Consider the following 17,952-nt stretch of genomic DNA (forward strand, 5'->3'; position numbering starts at 1 on the left):
CTCACTGTCATTGCCAGTGTAAACACCCTAACACAGCGGTACTTTGGGATAACAACAGAAAGGGGCCCTGTCCTTAGGAGAATTTCCTATCCAAGCAGCAGGGCAAGAGTATTAGAGAGGGTCCAAGTGCTGATGTTGGAGGCAGGAAGACCTCACGTTTTGACTCACTGGGTGATCCTGGACGTGTCTGCCTCAGTTTCCCCAAATCTAAAATGAAGATAATACTAGCACCTACTTTGCAGGTTGGTTCTGACAGTCAAAGAAGGATAATGTATGTATGAAGCACAGCGCAGTGCCTGGCACATAGAATGTGCTTATATATATAAAAGTTTATTCCTGCTCCCCTCAAGGTACAGATGAAGAAGTAGGCTCAGGAAAAATGCTTGGTCGGGGTCCCAAAGGTCTTTTTAGTGTATTCCATTGGGGCATGAAGAAAAATAAATGGGGGGGGAGGGAAGGGACATGACTATGTGCTTGTGTAGTGTTGTGAAGTCAGGGAGCCAGCAAACATGAAGTGCCTACTAGGTGCCAGCCTTAAAGGAGTCTGCAGCCTACTGGAGACGGCTCGCTAACATCTTTCCATAATTGAGACATACAGAACATACTGGACATCAGCAGCAGAGGGAGGGGCTGGAGTTAAGGGGAATGGAAAAGGATTTCTGTAGAAGGTGGAATTGTAGCTGGGACTTGGGAACATCTGAAATGGAACAAGAGCTTGCAGGCTTCAGCGAAAGGCGCAAACGGGGCCTAGAATATCAGCCTGGAAATAAAATCTCTTAGACCAACGTCCTCATTTTATAGAAGGAAATTAAGGTTCCAAATATTGAATTTGTGGAAGGAGAAAAATTTCTTTGCTACCGAGGGTGGAGGGGGATAAGTCAAATTGGAAGAAAACGATCTCGGGACTCCCAGGAGACCCCAAGCAGATGTAGTGGAGAAGGGGGTTGCAATTTCCCCGTGAGAAGGGGCAACTGGGACTCTTAAAATGTGCCTTAAACTGAAGTTCTCCCTCGGGCCACGAGGTGGCGCCGGGGAGCAGGGTTCTGGTCGGCTCAGGCGCATGGCGTTTTCTCTTCGCTACGGAGCTAAAGCTCTTCGGTAAACCAGGAGTGTGCCGCTGGAGCACAGCCCTAGTGGGCCCCAAGCCGACTCTCAGGCGCTGAACGCAGCCTTCTCTGAGCTGCGGAGCTGAAGCTCCCCCGTAGAGCACAAGGGAGTGCTGTGAGACAGGGTCCTCGTCGGCCCCCCCCAAACTGCATTCCCCCTCCCGTCCGTCGGACGGCGCTGCAGTAGGGGCGGTGCCGGCTCGAGGCTGTGTTGCGTGGCAGGAGCCACGGGAGCCCCGGGAGGCGGGGAGGTTGGTGGATGACACTTCCGGCGGCCGCTCAAGTCTAGGGGAGGAGGAGGAGGAAGCGGCGGCGGCAGCTTCCCGGGACCCTCAGAATCCTCCCCCTTTCCCTTTCCCCCCCTCCCCCGTGTGCCCCGGATTCCCCTTCTCCCCCCTCGGCGGCCGCGACAATGGAACGCAGGTGAGCACGAGCGGCCGGGGCCCCCACGTGACCCACCCCCTCATCCTCCACGTGACCACTCTCGGAACGGGGAGGGCGAGGAGGAAGCTGCCGGGGCTAGGGGGAGGGGGGCGAAGAGGAGGAAGGCTAGAGAGAGGACAGGAGGAATCAGGACGGTGATGGGTGGCGGAAAGGTCGCCGCCTGGCCGCGGCGCGGACTGATGCTCGGTGAGCCGGAGCGGGGAACAGAGGGGGCTTGTGTAGCCCGAGGGGCGGGCCCGTCCCTTGGGAGGAGGGAGGGAGGGAGGGGCGCCCTACTGGCTGGCTCTTCCCCACCCCAAAGAGAGCATCTTTGTTCAGGCTGCGGGGAGACAAGGTTCTTTGGTGGGCTTCCTATCCCCTCGTCCCGCTGAATGGGAGAACTCGATGAGAGTGAAGGATGGGAGCCCCTTTCACCCACAGGGTCGGAGGAAGGGGGGTTCGGGGGCCAGGAAAGTGTCCCCCAGAGGGGTGCATAGACACAAATCTCCCTCTTTTCCCGTGCAGGTGGTGGGCAGTGCTGGTGCTGGCCGCTTTCCCCGCTCTGGGAATGGGAGGGGAGGCCCTGGAGGCAGCCCCCGAGCACTGGACCGAGTTCTGGTTCATCCGGTTTCTGGTGAATGCTGTGGGCTATGCTAGCCTTATGGTGCCTGGCTACTTTCTGGTGCAGTACCTAAAGCGAAGGAACTATCTGGAGACAGGTGTGCTTGAGGGGTGGGACAGGATGGGGGGGGGGTGTTCGTGGGCCCACTGAGATGGTGCTGGGGAAGGCGGGAAACTGAGGCAGCCAGCCTGACCCACACAACCCCTTCCCCAGGCCGGGGCCTCTGCTTCCCTGTGATCCGGGACTGTGTTTTTGGCAATGAGCTCAAGCCTTCCGATGAGCCCCCAGCAGTTACCCGCCCAGAGCTGACGGAGACCACCAGGACTCGGCAGGTCCTCAAGCTGCTTTTCTGTGCTGGGGGGCTTCAGGTAGGTCAGTTTTGCATGAAGGGGGTGCTTGGTGAGGATGCTGATGGCTTGGCTTTCTTTGATTCACTTGTTCCCCATTAGTGAGCTGTTTGTGCTATTAACCTGAGTCATAAATCCCTTAGATTGTGCTCTACTTTCCAACAAATATTTTGCAATATCGAATTGGGGTATAGATTCTAACGAGTCATATTGGGAAGGAATAACTGGTCCTGAATGGGCACTGTATGGCAGCACTACACTGATTGGGGAGGGTGAGTGCTCCGTCTCCTTCCTCACCTACAACCCTGTAAAGTAGGTACTATCATTACCCCCACCATAAAGTTGAAGAAACTGAGGCTGAGAGGATTTGAGTTAAGGTCTTCTTACCTCCAAGGGCATCTTTGCCATCTACCTAGCTGCTCTCTGTAATAATCTCGCCCTGCTTGGATAGGGAGCTCTCCTAAGGACAATGACAGTGAGAGGGGAGAGTGAGGAGAGCTGGCTGGCTGATTCTCAGTCAAAGGGTCAGACACTTCAGAGCTGGGAAAGACCTTAGATGTCATCTAGTACAGTGCCTTCAATTTGACAGATGAAAAACCTGACGTCCAGAGAGACGAGAGATGTCATCACACACTGTGGCAGAACTTGGATTGGAACCCAGGGCTCCGCTCCCAGATCATTCCACACCACGTGCTTATCAGTAGCAGATTTAGTGTACTATTTCTTACTGGTGAGGGGATGTGTTTTATGTACTTCCTTCTCCTTAGTAATCTGTGCTTTAAATGGTAACTTTGGGCTAAAGAGTAAGCATTTCTGCAGCTTGTTAAAATGCCTACAGTGTGCCAGACACTGGCATTGTAAGACAAAAGAGAGTTCCCCGACCCTCAAGGAGTTCACAGTCTAACAGACACAACATTAAAAATTATGTGCAAACATATATAGAACAAATTGAGAGAACATCAACAGAGGGAAAGTGTTGGAATTAAGTGGGATCAGGAAGAGTTTCAAGGTAAAAGATGGCAGAATTTTGGCTAGGACTTGGAAAAAGACAGAAAGAAAGGAGCAGAGAATGCTCCAGACATGAGTGACAGCCTGGGAAACCAGCTCTATGTTGGGAGGGGGGAACATGTCTTTTATTCAACAACAGCAAAAAGGCCAGTGTCACTGGATCACATAGGTGGCCGAGGTGAAAGCTGGCTGGACAGGTTACGAAGATCTTCAAATGCTAAACAAAATGTTTGATATCTGATCCTAGAGGACACAAGAATGAATCCACTAAAATTTATTGGATAAGGGTGTGACAAGAACATTCTGGCACCTGAGTAGAAAATGGACTAGAGATAGGTTGTGAGTGACGGGGGCCTGCAAGAGAGTAGTGGAGGAGAAGCCAACGAGATCACAAAATGAGATAATGGAGAAGAGGACACGTAGCAATCCAGCAAAGGAGGTTAGGGAAGAGCAGTGAGACAGGCAGGAGGGAGAACCAGGAGAACACAGAATCATTAAGACATAGAAAAGACTCAAGGAGAAAGAAGATGGTGGATGTTTTTGGCTTGTGTGAACAACCTCCCTGCTCTTCCCTTTCCCTTTAAGATCTATTTTCCCAAATATGATACTGGCCATGGAAGATCTAATAGGGAGATTTGTTGGATAGTAAGATGTTTTATTTTGTGACCTTAGGACTGTTAGTGTTTATTAAACAGGTGGGAAAGTTAGGTCACTTAGCTGTACTGATTAACACCTGTTTGATTTGGGGATAAAAAGGTGTGTGCTGCATGCATGTGTGTGTACATATAGGTACATTCTTCCTTTCTACAGGTCCCCCACGTTGACTGTTTAACTTAAAAGCATTATGATTTCACTTTATCAAGACAAATAGACAAGCTTTTGAAGAATCAAAAATAAAATGCAAGTATTAGATGAGTTGCTCAAAATTGGAAGATAACGAGGGCAAAATCACAGTAACCAAGCAGTGATTAGAACATTTTCAGAATAAATCCTGCAGATGGAGCTCGTGCTTTTCCAGTTTCTCAGTCCCCCAGGGTAGCAGTGGTGAGGCTGTCACTTAAGGCTATCTGGAAATACAACTAAAGAAAATGCTCCCAGATATGTTTTTACATGTCAATTAATTTCTGGCTCAAACATGTAGGTGGAATGGGAATGAGTCTGTAATTGTGAGTGGACTCTATAAAGCAAAAGATAATTGTGTGTTTTAATGTGATTTGACTTCTTTCTGGAAAGGGAGGATTGCCATGTTTTATATCCTAGATTAATTTTACCTCTTTTCTCCCTTGTTTTTTTTTTTTTCTCTTCCTCAGTCCATATATTTCTCCTCCCCTCTTTTGACCTCTTCTTCCAAGTATTTTCTGAATGGGTTCCTAACTTTTCTCTCCCATTTCTCCCAGGTATCATACCTGACTTGGGGTGTACTACAGGAGCGAGTAATGACAAGAAACTATGGGGCTACAGATAAAATGCCTGGAGAGCGTTTCACTGACTCCCAGTTCCTGGTGCTGATGAATAGAGTGCTAGCACTGACAGTGGCTGGCCTGTGTTGTGTACTCTGCAAACAGCCCCGGCACGGGGCCCCCATGTATCGATACTCCTTTGCCAGCCTCTCCAACATCCTTAGCAGCTGGTGCCAGTACGAGGCCCTCAAGTTTGTCAGCTTCCCTACACAGGTTCTGGCAAAGGCCTCCAAAGTGATCCCTGTAATGCTAATGGGCAAATTGGTATCCCATCGAAGCTATGAGCACTGGGAATACCTGACTGCTGGCCTCATTTCTATTGGGGTAAGCATGTTCCTACTGTCCAATGGGCCTGAGCACTATTTTTCTCCAGCCACCACCCTCTCTGGCTTCATCCTGCTTGCTGGCTACATCCTTTTTGACAGCTTTACCTCCAACTGGCAAGATGCCCTATTTGCTTACAAGATGTCCTCAGTGCAAATGATGTTTGGGGTCAATCTCTTCTCCTGCCTCCTCACAGTGGGCTCCTTGATACAACAAGGGGCTCTGGTGGAGGCCATGAGGTTTATGGGGCGACATGGAGAGTTTGCTGCCCATGCCCTCTTACTGTCCATCTGCTCGGCCTTTGGTCAGCTGTTCATTTTCTATACCATTGGGCAGTTTGGTGCTGCCACCTTCACCATTATAATGACCCTGCGCCAGGCCTTTGCTATTTTTCTCTCCTGTCTCATTTATGGCCATACAGTCACTGTGGTAGGGGGTCTGGGAATGGCAGTCGTCTTTGCTGCCCTCTTCCTAAGAGTGTATGCCAAAGGGCGTCTGAAGCAGCGGGGAAAGAAGGTGCCTCCCAATGAGGCTCCAATACAAAAGGTCTGAGACAGGGAAAAAAATGGTGTTTAGGAAGAAGTAAACTCTTTATTTTTGGATTTTCTTCCTTTTATGGCTGGACAACAGTGTTTATTCTAAAGTCACACACCAGCTCCTGCAAAAGTTGGGGCCTGGGGGCAATCTCCACCTTTGCCTTAATCATGAGTCCCGATTTCAAGGTACTGGTTTTCTTACGAACCCAGCCCTCCCCCTTCAGTATTCAGTTTGTTAAACTGCTTTGTAACCCTGCTGACCGGTTTCTACTGTTCCCTCCACTACTTCCACCCCTCCATGCCAGGCCAGCACAATTTCATCATCTAGCTCTGGCTCTTAATATGTTCTCTTCTGACCCTTGAGAGCTACATGTTTCTTTTCCAGTAAGAAAAGCACAAGGGTTCTAGGTTGCTGCTGGTCCCAAGGGAGGAAAGGGGGAGGGGGGAGACAGCTTAAGATGGCCTCACCAAACCAGTATATTGCCTACTCTTTATTGGGCTAAGCTCAATTTTTTTGGTACTTCACAATGTAACTTTTACTCAATTAAAAAATGCTGCAAGGGGGATGGACCCTGTGTATGCATTGGGGACAAGGTGGGAACAGAATAATAGGTATGGACCAGTCTACCAGTTACAACCTCACTGCCAAGCAGACCTGCACTGCAATGAAACTTGAATTTTGGTGATTGTGGGTAAATATATTAAATCTTCCCAGGAGAAATAAACTCAGGTTTCAAGTAATAGTGGGGTCTTCCCTTTTTTAACTTAATGTTGAACTTTGTCCAGTAAGTCAAGCCTACAAGAGTTCCGTGTAAAAACTGCATTCTCTTTATTCTGCATACTTTAATTTCAGAACAAAATAAACATTAACAGCCCACAATACACAACATCCTACTCCCCATATCAGGAGAAGGGGGAACAGGGACCCTGTAAAGCCCTGCCCTAATACACTGGAAAACAGGAGGAAAAAAAAACACTAGATAGACATTGGCAGATGGAGCCAGGCAGGACAGGGCCTGTACTGCTGCTGTGGGAAAACACAGGGAACTATACAGAGGGTGGGGTCTGATGCAGAGGTTTGTTTAATCCACCTCCTCCATGCGGGATGCATCTTCATCTCCTTCAAGTGGGGGGATCTCGTCAGGAACAGCAGCACTGGGTTCTTCTGCTGTCACCTCATCCTCATCAATGCCTGGGGAGAAAAACAGTAATAGCACGTGTTGAGCAAACTTTACAACCTTCAAAAGAGTTTCTTTATATTGCATGAAAGGATATCAGTCAGTCAGGCCTTAAAACAGAAAACATGCTAAAAAACCTGGGTTTAGGGTTTGTTTTTTTCCAGGTTACACCTCAAACACTTGGGTTTCAGGTGGAATTTGCAAATCTTCTAACAGACCCAATATAGCCCTTCCACTAGTCTTTTAAAATACATTTGATTTATGGCAATCAAACATACTCACCAAGACCAAGCTTAATCATGCGATAGATTCTATTTGAGTGAGTCTGGGGATCTTCAAGGGAGAAACCTGAAGACAGCAGAGCCGTCTCAAAAAGCAGCACAACCAGATCTTTCACAGCCTTGTCGTTTTTGTCAGCCTCAGCCTTCTGCCTGAGAGTCTCCACAATAGGGTGATCAGGGTTTATTTCCAGATGCTTCTTGGCCATCATGTAACCCATTGTGGAGTTGTCTCTCAATGCCTGAGCCTTCATGATGCGTTCCATGTTGGCTGTCCAGCCATATGTGCTAGTCACAATGCAACAGGGTGAAGACACCAGGCGATTGGAGATTGTGACCTAGAAACATTGTTAAAATTTTAATATTTAAGTTAGTCTAAATACAAAATGTCCTGTAGAGTAGCATCAGAAGTTCTTATTAAATTATGAAATAGCTTTTCCTCCCAAGTACAAGAATATTAAAATTAAAAAGCAAAACAAAAAATATCACCATCCAAAAATTGGGTGCAATTACTCCAAAGGTTATAAATCTAGGATATAACTGAGAGGCAATTCCCAAGGACCAGAAGAATCCAACCATCATTATTCCCAAGTTCCACTTACTTTCTCAACCTTCTTATCCAGTATTTCTTTCATTAGCTTGCACAAATTCTCAAATTTTGCCTTGCTCTCCTCCATTTTTTTCTTTTCTTCTTCATCTTCTGGAAGCTCTAACCCTTCCTTAGTAACAGAGACCAGGGTCTTCCCATCAAATTCCTTTAGCTGTTGCACACAGTACTCATCAATGGGCTCTGTCATGTATACTACTTCAAAACCACGCTTCCTTACTCGTTCCACAAAAGCAGAGTTGGCAACTTGTTCTTTGCTCTCACCTGCAAGTTATAAAGTGATTAGAGACCAGCATGTCATACCAATTTACCAGGCATCCCATGTGTCAGATTTATGTTAGGAAGTCTCCACTTACCAGTGATATAGTAGATGCATTTCTGAGTTTCCTTCATTCTAGATACATATTCAGACAGGGAAGTCATCTCATCTCCTGACTGAGATGTGTGATAGCGTAATAGTTCAGATAAACGGCGCCTGTTGGTTGAGTCCTCGTGGATTCCAAGCTTTGGGGAAGAGAAGACATCAAATACAAATTAGTACACATATAATATACATATAAAAGCTCAGCTAAATGCCAGTGTCCTCTCTGGCAATCTCTCTTGCTCAACTCATCTAAGTATATCTCCTAAAAATGCTCACCTTCAGGTTTTTCGAAAAGGCCTCATAGAACTTTTTGTAATTCTCTTTGTCTTCTGCCAGTTCAGAGAAGAGCTCTAGACACTTCTTGACAATGTTCTTACGAATGACCTTCAAGATCTTACTTTGCTGTAACATCTCTCTGGAAATGTTGAGGGGCAGATCCTCAGAGTCCACCACACCTCGGATAAAATCTACAAAAATGCAAGTTTAAAACGAATCAGCAACTATTTGTTAAAAGTTAGAAATTAAAATCTTCACAAAGGAAACAAGGGTAGGCCCATTAAACAATACCCCCAACAAGAATACTTACTAAGATACTCAGGAATAAGCTCATCACAACTGTCCATGATGAATACACGTCGAACATACAGTTTAATATTGTTCTTCTTCTTTTTATTTTCAAAGAGATCAAAGGGAGCCCGGCGGGGGATGAAGAGCAGAGCTCTGAATTCCAGCTGACCCTCCACAGAGAAGTGCTAGGGAGGCAAAAAACAATTTTTTTTCCCCCCACCTTGGTTCAAAAAACTTGAAATCAGAAGTTTAAGGTTTCTCTAAGGAGAAAAATCCTGCAGGGATGACATTTAGGATAGACCCAAGTATCAAGTATGACTTGGCTAAAAAGTTTCAGTGACACCCCACTGAAAACAGCTCTTTCTCTAATTATGCTGTAAAGTGCATTTTGCATTTTATCTGGTATGTACCAAATTTACTTTTTATGTTTTTTCCACAACAATTTGGCACTCTAAGATTTTCTTACCTTTACTGCCAAATGATCTTCCCAATCATTGGTGAGGCTCTTATAAAACTCGCCATACTCTTCTTGGCTGATGTCATCAGGGTTTCGTGTCCAGATGGGCTTGGTCTTGTTCAGCTCTTCCTGATCAATGTATTTCTCTTTGATTTTCTTGGTTTTCTTCTTCTTGTCCTTACCCTCATCTTCTTCATCAGATCCTACATCTTCAATCTTGGGTTTCTCCTCATCTTTAGCTGGCTCTTCCTCTTCTTTCTCCTTGTCTTCCTCTGTCTCATCATCACTGATTTCTTTCTCTCGTTCTTTCTCCAACTAGGGGCAACCAAAAACAGTTAAGTTTGCACAGATCAAAAATTAAAAATTAATCTGAATGATTTTTTAAACACCTTGTCTTTTATGATTACCCTTATATGTTTAGAAAAAAAAGGAATACATAAAAGCTAGCTTGTACTCACATAAAGTGTGATGGGATAGCCAATGAACTGTGAGTGCTTCTTTACTACCTCCTTGACTCGACGCTCTTCTAGATACTCCGTTTGGTCTTCTTTCAGGTGTAAGATCACCTTGGTGCCCCTGCCAATAGGCTCACCTGAAATAAAAATTTAACCAGTGTCACATTAGTTGGAATAGAAACAAGACCAAAGTTTCTTAACCTACATATTCCAATTCAAAGAAACTTTATTCAATTCAAATTAAGCCAAGCTACATACCATGGTCAGCACGGACTGTGAAAGAGCCACCAGCAGAGGACTCCCAGGCATACTGTTCATCATCATTGTGCTTGGTGATAACAACTACCTTCTCTGCCACCAAGTAAGCAGAATAGAAGCCCACACCAAACTGACCAATCATGGAGATGTCTGCTCCAGCCTAAGTGAAAGAGCAAAGAAATTGAGGATATAAAGAAAAGGTTTATATCAAGGAACCCTGGTGCCAAATACAATGGCAGATGTCATACCTGCAAAGCCTCCATGAAAGCCTTGGTGCCAGACTTGGCAATGGTTCCCAAGTTATTGATCAAATCAGCTTTTGTCATGCCAATGCCAGTGTCTACCAAAGTCAGAGTACGCTCTTGAGGATTGGGGATGATGTCAATCTTCAGCTCTTTACCACTGTCCAGTTTAGAAGGATCTGTCAGACTTTCATATCGGATCTTGTCCAGGGCCTAGGAGAGAATAGAACCATGCCAATCTCCTTTTCCTCTCTACAACTCAGAAAGGTTGACTTTCCATTTCTTCCAAAATACCATTACTGTGGACTAGAATTATACTGTTTCGTCAAGTTGTATTCATTGATTCAATAATTAAGATGTTTGTAGCACATGCCTTGGACCAGCCTTTCTTAATTTTTTCCTATTATACAATCCTGTTTCTTTCTCCATACTGCATTGCAACTAAGCAATCACAAGTCACAAGATAAAACAGGAGACTAACCACCTTTGTCTTTTCCCCTCCCTCTCCAGATTATTTTAACATTACCAATAGTAGCACTTACATCAGAAGCATTGGAAATGATCTCCCGAAGAAAGATTTCCTTATTGGAATAAAAGGTGTTGATTATCAAGGACATAAGCTGGGCAATCTCTGCCTGGAAGGCAAAAGTCTCCACCTCCTCCTCTCCATGCTGTACTTCCTCAGGCATCTTCAAATACAAAGGGATATAATTATCAATCTAGGTTGATCATGTGGCCTGCTTTATTTGAGAAAAGCCAAGGATTCCTATCCATATGCCAGATTCAGTTACCTAATAATGAAGCAGTTTAAAAAAAAAACAACCCTAAATTTGTTTGCTTTGAAATAACCTTAAGAATCCTGAAAGGTAAATAAATAAGAGGTATTGGAGATAGAATTTTATATTTTTGGAAGGCCACCAAATACCCCAGTAATTTTGACATAAGGAGAAGAAATCAACTTTAAAGATTTTATTGTTGTTTTATAGTAGCTTAGAGCCTTTACTGATATTTATGAGAAAAAAACCTAGACTGAAATTATTTAAAACTAGAAATAGAATGAGAAATCCAATTTAAAATCAACTCAGTTTCAAGACATGCTAATAATTAAAATGCCTTCCCCTCCCCCACCAAGTATACAACACTCAATACAAACTAACAAAATGGGAGCTTTAGCACAGCTAGGTCCAAGTAAGATTAAGAAGTGTAACATTGAAACAAGCATCAGCATCCCTAGGGCCCAGCTCATCTGGGAAGCTTACTTGCTAGACTAGTGCATTTTCCCCAGAAGGCTCTCGGGGTGGGGCCTGCCTCCCTCCCTCCCTCCCTCATGCCACTCAACACAAGGTAACCAAATGTAAGGGCAGCAGCCCCCGCCCCCGCGTGCGGGGGAGGGGGGAGAGAAAAGGGTGGGGGAAAGAGAACCAGGATAACGGCTAGGTCTGGCACAAGGGATGACAAAGGATGCGGACAAAGAGCCCCAGCGTCTCCGTCTCCAATTCCTCTGAATGAAACAAGACACAGCGGGAAAGGCGGCGGTTCGGAGTGGGCTGATTTTCCAAGTCTCCGGGGGGTTAGGAGACATCCCCATCTAGGGGGTACGACATTTCCACCACCTCCGCTTGGGGGCATGGGCGCCATCCCTGCATCCGGGCACCTGGGCGGGGCGCAAGGCTCCAGAAGCTTCCAGAACAATCTGGGCCCGATGCAAGGGGAGGGGGAGGGAGTCCGGGAACGTTCTAGAACCTGTTCCTCCCTTTTTTATCTACGCCTCTTTCCTCCCCCCACCACCGCGAACTGAGAAATGTAGCAATCATGGCCCAGAAAAAAATAAACAAGAAAAAGATACTTAAAATGGCCAAAATACCCGTAGTTATACAATCTACAACCGTAAAACAAGGACAAGAACAGCCGAGGAATCCGCCCCCCAACCCGGTGCTGAGTCACCCCCGCACGCCCCCCCACAGGTGCGCCAAAGGCCCCTCTCGCTCTCCGTAGCCGCCGGAAGTGGCGGCTCGAGCTCAACATGGCAGCGTCCTGCGGGGACCGGCGCGGCCACCACGTGCTGCCCATTCCCACTGGGAACGAGGTTGGCGACCAACGGGCCCCCGCGCACCTGTCGTTCCCTCCTCGAACTCTCCCCCGACGTGGAAGGAAGAAAGGGAGACGGGAAGGCAGAAAGCGCCTTGCCGAAAACAGCTAAGGTCTGAACGGACTGCGGGGATGGGGGGGCGAAGGTGGGGGTGGGGGAGTTTAAGGGATCTTTTCGCTTGTGATAAGAAATGCGAATTAGTAAGAAAAGAAAAATTAGGTATTAAATGGATCTGGCGGGTGGGGAATACGTCACCTTGAGTGGCTGCGGCTAAGAAGGCCGGTTCAGGGAAGTGCTGAGTTCAGCGGCTCCAAAGACCGAGCACCGAGAGGAGCTTGGCACAAGAGAAGCTGCCGGCCGCCCCCACCCGCTCTATATATTGGCAGCGCACCGATAGCGTCGGAGCTTCCCAGACGAATCCTTCCGCCTTAAAGGGGCCGCCTCGTAGCCCGCGCACCTGCAGTATCAGAGCTTTCCTTGCGACTTTCTCCTCCAGTCTCCTTCCCACCCCCTCCTGCAAGCACAAAAACACATGCCCGATTCTAGAAATGAGATTCCTGGAATTGGAAGGCCCCTTCCTGAGAGATTATGTAGTTATTTTGCACATGAGGAAACTGAGGCACAGACCAGGGAAATAAGTCACCCATTACGTATGCAGATTGTCTGGACACTGGGAGCTTGCTCCTTTCTCCTCTAACCCCCTCCCGCCCCCTTCGCCTCTGCGCATCACAGCCTGACCGCTTCCAAAAGGCAGGATCTGAGCAGCTTTGGCTTCTCAGAGACCCAGCGCTCTAGAGATCCTGACCCTTAGCTAAGACTGAAAAACAAGTTCTCTGGCTGAATGACGTAACCCGAGAAGAGTCTACGGGGGCAGGTCCGACACGGCTCGGGACCCTTCCCCGTCCCCTTCTAGGAGGCTTGGGGCGAGGGGCAGGAGGAAACGAGGCTCTCAGGGGGAGTCGGAGGCGAGGCCCTGGTCTAAGGGTCGCGAGACCCTTGGTGTCATCTGCCTTTGGAGAAGCCATGCTCCTTAAACTAGCGTCACACACCCTCCCCCAGTCTCTCCAGAGGTAAGGGCTAACCACGAGACAGCCTTGGCCTCCTCCAGCCCACGTGGGATATGCCAGGGAAAGGAGAAGGGGTCGCGCCCCACTACAGTCCAGGGACTTCTTTTCTAAACGGGGTTAGAGCAACTGGGAGGGGGCACACGTGGAGGGGAAGGGGGATTATGGCGGAGGTACATCTTTGGAGGGTAGAGACTAGAATTAATTTACAATCTACCCCGCAAAAACATTCCCTCTCCTAAAATAATTACGTGAGAAAGGTTTAAAGCCCAGGCTAACTCCATCCACCCCTAGCAGCTCGGGAAGTAGGGACTGGGGGGGAGGGCGGCCTGCTTGGAACTCTTTGCAGAGAAGCTCGGCGGCGGAAGCCGTGGCTCTACGGTGCTGCGGCATTTCCAGCAGTTTCCACGCCAGTCTAGTCGAGCTCTCCCCGCCCCCCCTCTCCTCCCCTCCCCTCCCCTCCCCTCCCGCTAGTTCGGTCCCTCCCCCGTGTCTCTCCTCCTTCCTCCCCCAATCTACCCCACCACGCGTCGCCGCCGCCGCGCCCCCCCCCCCCCCCTACTTCTTCCCTGAAGTGGGCCTGGGAAGCGCGAGCTGAGGCTCCCATGCGGACTTGGACTGGCCAGACTCCCTGCAGGCCTTGGGCCCATCCCCCACGCCCGCGCCCAGCCCTGCATCCTCTGTATCCTCTGCATCCTTCAAACCACATCTACATTCGGCCTCATTTTCTGTCTATCGCGTCTCACGTTCCCCCAGCCCCCTCCAAAGTGCTCCGCCACACTGCGGGCACCTAGTGCATGCTTGTTCCCCTCCCCCCATATCACCTTTTCTTACTTAGATTCCCCTTTTCAATTACCTCACTATCATAACCCCTTCTGCAGCTCACCATTTCTACCAGATGAGGATTAAAGCTAATTGTCCGTGCCCACCCTCTGATCTACCACCACCACCCATCCACTAAACCCTTCTTTTTTTTCCTCCGACCTCTCATTAACTGAGGCTCCCATAGAAGGAGGAGTTAGATACCCTGAAAGCTCGTTGCCCCCTCTCTGACCCTCTCCACTTCCCCCTTTAAGAGGATCGTGCCTGGAAACTAAATCCAAGACAGTCCCCACTCCTCAGCCCCAAAGGCAGTGGGGATTAGCTTGGAAAAATAGTGTTCTTTCCAGATTAATTTAGAAGCAGTTGTCAGTATCTTTCTCTTTCTGGTTCTTCACATCCCTGTTATCCCCCCAAGGTGTGCAAAATGTCCAGGAATTTGAGGGGATCCCGCTAGTCTGTTTTAGGCCGTTCCCACTGTGGGTAAAGAATGCAAAGTCATTTCACACAAGCTGACACTATTCCCCATCCCCCTTCTCCACACTATAAGGGTGTGAAAAGAGCCCATGCAATTGCCAAAGGCCTTCAGAACTTGGCTTTTAGAAAGAAGTCTGTGAGCGAGGAACATACCAAACTCTAGAATGAAACCCACCTCCCCCACTGGCAGGACTCACATATACTGGTGGCAATGTCGGTGGGCAGGAGGGGATCGGTATGGCTCAAGATGTTACTAGTTTGGTGAGTGAAATAGATCTTAGAGAATGATTTGATTAGTTCCAAGGACACTCATGTCTCTTGGGGAAGATATAATAGAGGGCATGGGAACAGTGATGCAGAAGTCTGCGCACAGCAGTTCTCCACTTCCCAACAGACAGAGATAAGAGGATGGAGCTGCTGGGGCAGAATTTAGGATAGTGATAGAGCGCTCTCCTAAGGCAGTGCACATTTGTTGATGTGCCAAGCATTGTGCTAAGTGCTAGGCTTACAAAGAAAGGCAAAAACATGGTCCTTGTCTTCAAAGAGCCAGCTCCCAATCTAATAGGGGAAACGACTTATAAATAAATAGATCATAAGAGAGAAGATGGAGTGTGGGAAGTCAATCAGCTAGGGTATTCTGCTTGTAAGATTTTGACTTGATGATGTAATGCCCAGGCCAGCTTTCTGGAGATCTTTTGGATGGGCCTTGGTCTCAGCAAGATAAACACCACGAGAATGGTCAGGAATGGAGTCTAGAGTCTTTATTGTCTTCTTCACAGTCTGTCTCCTTTACAGTCTGTGTCTGTCACAATCTAACCCAGTATTGCTCTTAGTGGAGGAGTGCAGGAGGCAGGAGAACCATCAGGAGGATGGCTCAGCCCTTAAATACCTTGTTGTAATTACATCATTACAGCATACTGATTATGTATGAACTAGAGAACCATTACATCACCATACTAAGTACTGTGTATATATATGAACTAGCAAACCATCATCTCATCAATTCCACTGAGGTAACACCTTCTCCAGAGTTCTGGCCTCTACATATGGAAACCTAGAAAATTAAAGAGACAAAGGCAGAAGAACACTCCAGGAATGACAGAAGATGGAGTTTATTTCTTCTGGCACAGTACATAGAGCACTAGGCTTGGAATTAGGATGTCTTTCTGAGTTTAAAATCTGGCCTTAGACACTGTTAGATGCTGGCTGTGTGACCTTAGGTAGGTAACTTCATCGTGTTTGTCTCATATAAAATGAGCTGGACAGTAATCAAGACCATTTGGTACTGTGTAAGAAACAGGGTAGTTGATCAATGGGATACGTTAAGTTCACAAGACATAATAGTCAATGACTATTGTAATCTAGTGTTTGATAAACCCAAAGACCTCAGCTTCTGAACTAAGAGCTCACTATTTGACAAAAATTGCTGGGAAAATTGGAAAATTGTGTGGCAGAAACTAGGATTAACCAACACCTAACACTCTAATACCAAGATAAAATTGAAATAGATTCATGATTTAGACATAAAGGGTGACACTATATGTAAATTAGGAAAACAGGGGATAGTGTATCTCTCAGATCTGTGAAGAAGGAAAGAATTTATAGCCCAAGAAGAGCTGCAGAATATTATTAAATGCAAAATGGATTATTTTGATTATATTAAATTGAAAAGGTTTGTGCAAACAAGACCAATGCAGACAAGATTGGAAGGGAAGCAGAAAACTGAGGAAAAAATAATTTACATCCAAGGGTTCTGATAAAGATTCTATATAAAGAATTGGACTCAAATTTATGAAAATACAAGCCATTCTCCAATTGATAAAGAATAAGAAAAATTTTCAGATGAAGAAATTAAAGCCATTTCTAACACATGAAAAAATGCTCCAAATCACTATTGATTAAAGAAATGCAAATGAAGACAACACTGAGATATTAATATACACCTCTCAGATTGGCTAAGATGACAGGAAAAGATAATGATAAATGTTGGAGGGAATATAGGAAAACTGGGACACTAATACATTGTTGGTGAAATTGTGAATTGAGCCAATCATTCTGGAGAATAATTTGTAACTATGCCCAAAAGGCTATCAAACTGTGCATACTCTTTGATATAGCAGTGTCTCTGCTAGGGGTGTATCTCAAAGATTTCATAAAAAAGGAAAAGGACTGACATGTACAAAAATGTTTGTAGCAGCCCTTTTTGTAGTGGCAAGAAACTGGAAATTGAATGGATGGCCAGAAAGTGGTAAATTGCTGAATAAGTTATGGTATGTGAATATAATGGAATATTATTGTTTTGTAAGAAGTGATCAGTAGGATGATTTTATCAGACAGGTCTGAAGAGACATAAACTGATGTTGAGTGAAGTAGAACCAAGACAACATTGTACACAACAACAACAACAAGATTATGTGATGACTCTGATGGTCTTGGCTCTTTTTAACACTGAGGTGATTTAGGCCAATTCCAATAGATTTGTAATAGAGCTATCTGCATCCAGAAAGAGGACCATGGAGACTAAATGTGGATCATAATGTTGTTTGCTTTCTTTGTTTTTTTTCCTTGCTCATTTTTTCCCTTTATGATCTAATTTTTCTTGTGTAGCATGATAAATGTGGAAATATGTTTAGAAGAATTACACATGTTTAACCTATATTGGATTACTTTCTGTCTAGGGAAGAGAGAAAAAATTGGAACATAAGGATTTGCAAGGATGAAAGTTAAAAACTATCTTTGCATATATTTTGAAAATAAAAAGCTATTATTAAAATAGAAAAAAATGATCTGGAGGAGGAAACAGTAAGCCACTCCAGTATTTTTGCCAGGAAAATTCCAAGTGGGGTCACAAAGAGTCAGAAGTAACTTAAATGACTGAACAACAATTTCCTGTGTGAGGAACAGCAAGAAAGTCAGTGTTGCTGTGGAGTTGTGGAGGGGAGTAAAGTGTAACAAGACTGAGAGGGTAGGAAGGAGTCAGTATATAAGGAGCTTTAAATATAAAAATACTTTATATTTGATCATGGAGGTAAGTAGGTAACACTGATCCAGGATCTTAAGGATCCTGGAGGCTTCCTGGAAAAATCCTAATGGAGTTTATTGAGTAGGTAGGTGACATGGTCAAATCTACACTTTAGAAAAATTCACTTTGGCTATTATAGAGCTATTGCTACAATAATCCAAGTGAGAAGCTATAGGATTATACAAAAAAGTATCTGTGCAGGATTTAGCCCTCAGGTTTTCAAAATGCAGGCCTGATGCCCATAGGACA

The 17,952-nt window shown here is 46.0% G+C and overlaps 2 protein-coding genes across 5 annotated transcripts; one reads left to right on the top strand and one right to left on the bottom strand.

The window, feature by feature from the left end:
- The first annotated feature begins 1,303 nt into the window (after positions 1 to 1,303).
- On the top strand, positions 1,304 to 6,567 carry SLC35B2 (solute carrier family 35 member B2). Of its 4 annotated transcripts, none has more exons than XM_074310780.1 (4): positions 1,304 to 1,529; positions 2,055 to 2,248; positions 2,365 to 2,519; positions 4,904 to 6,567. In XM_074310780.1, the coding sequence occupies exons 1-4, from the start codon at positions 1,519 to 1,521 to the stop codon at positions 5,840 to 5,842; spliced, it is 1,299 nt and encodes a 432-aa protein (XP_074166881.1). In that variant the 5' UTR covers positions 1,304 to 1,518; the 3' UTR covers positions 5,843 to 6,567. The 4 variants fall into 4 exon arrangements, with proteins under 4 accessions (XP_074166881.1, XP_074166882.1, XP_074166883.1 ...); XM_074310781.1 differs by lacking the exon at positions 1,304 to 1,529 and adding an exon at positions 1,664 to 1,736; XM_074310782.1 differs by lacking the exon at positions 1,304 to 1,529 and adding an exon at positions 1,856 to 1,892.
- A 64-nt stretch (positions 6,568 to 6,631) lies between these two features.
- Positions 6,632 to 13,114, bottom strand: HSP90AB1 (heat shock protein 90 alpha family class B member 1). The gene is made up of 12 exons (XM_074310771.1): positions 12,577 to 13,114; positions 10,775 to 10,921; positions 10,239 to 10,445; positions 9,991 to 10,150; positions 9,736 to 9,869; positions 9,287 to 9,592; positions 8,840 to 9,005; positions 8,530 to 8,720; positions 8,246 to 8,393; positions 7,885 to 8,153; positions 7,287 to 7,620; positions 6,632 to 7,018 (listed from the first exon to the last, which is right to left on the bottom strand). The coding sequence occupies exons 2-12, from the start codon at positions 10,919 to 10,921 to the stop codon at positions 6,909 to 6,911; spliced, it is 2,172 nt and encodes a 723-aa protein (XP_074166872.1). The 5' UTR covers positions 12,577 to 13,114; the 3' UTR covers positions 6,632 to 6,908.
- Positions 13,115 to 17,952: the final 4,838 nt, after the last annotated feature.

This window comes from Sminthopsis crassicaudata, chromosome 4 (genome assembly GCF_048593235.1).
Source record: "Sminthopsis crassicaudata isolate SCR6 chromosome 4, ASM4859323v1, whole genome shotgun sequence".
NCBI classification, from domain to species: domain Eukaryota; kingdom Metazoa; phylum Chordata; class Mammalia; order Dasyuromorphia; family Dasyuridae; genus Sminthopsis; species Sminthopsis crassicaudata.

Coding starts and splice junctions, on each gene's coding strand:
- SLC35B2 (XM_074310780.1), top strand. Junction 2,249..2,364: donor AAGGAACTATCTGGAGACAG/GTGTGCTTGAGG, acceptor CCCCTTCCCCAG/GCCGGGGCCTCTGCTTCCCT. Junction 2,520..4,903: donor TCTGTGCTGGGGGGCTTCAG/GTAGGTCAGTTT, acceptor CATTTCTCCCAG/GTATCATACCTGACTTGGGG.
- HSP90AB1 (XM_074310771.1), bottom strand. CDS start 10,921: ATGCCTGAGGAAGTACAGCATGGAGAGGAGGAGGTGGAGACTTTTGCC. Junction 10,446..10,774: donor TCATTTCCAATGCTTCTGAT/GTAAGTGCTACT, acceptor ATTCTCTCCTAG/GCCCTGGACAAGATCCGATA. Junction 8,721..8,839: donor GCTTATTCCTGAGTATCTTA/GTAAGTATTCTT, acceptor GCATTTTTGTAG/ATTTTATCCGAGGTGTGGTG.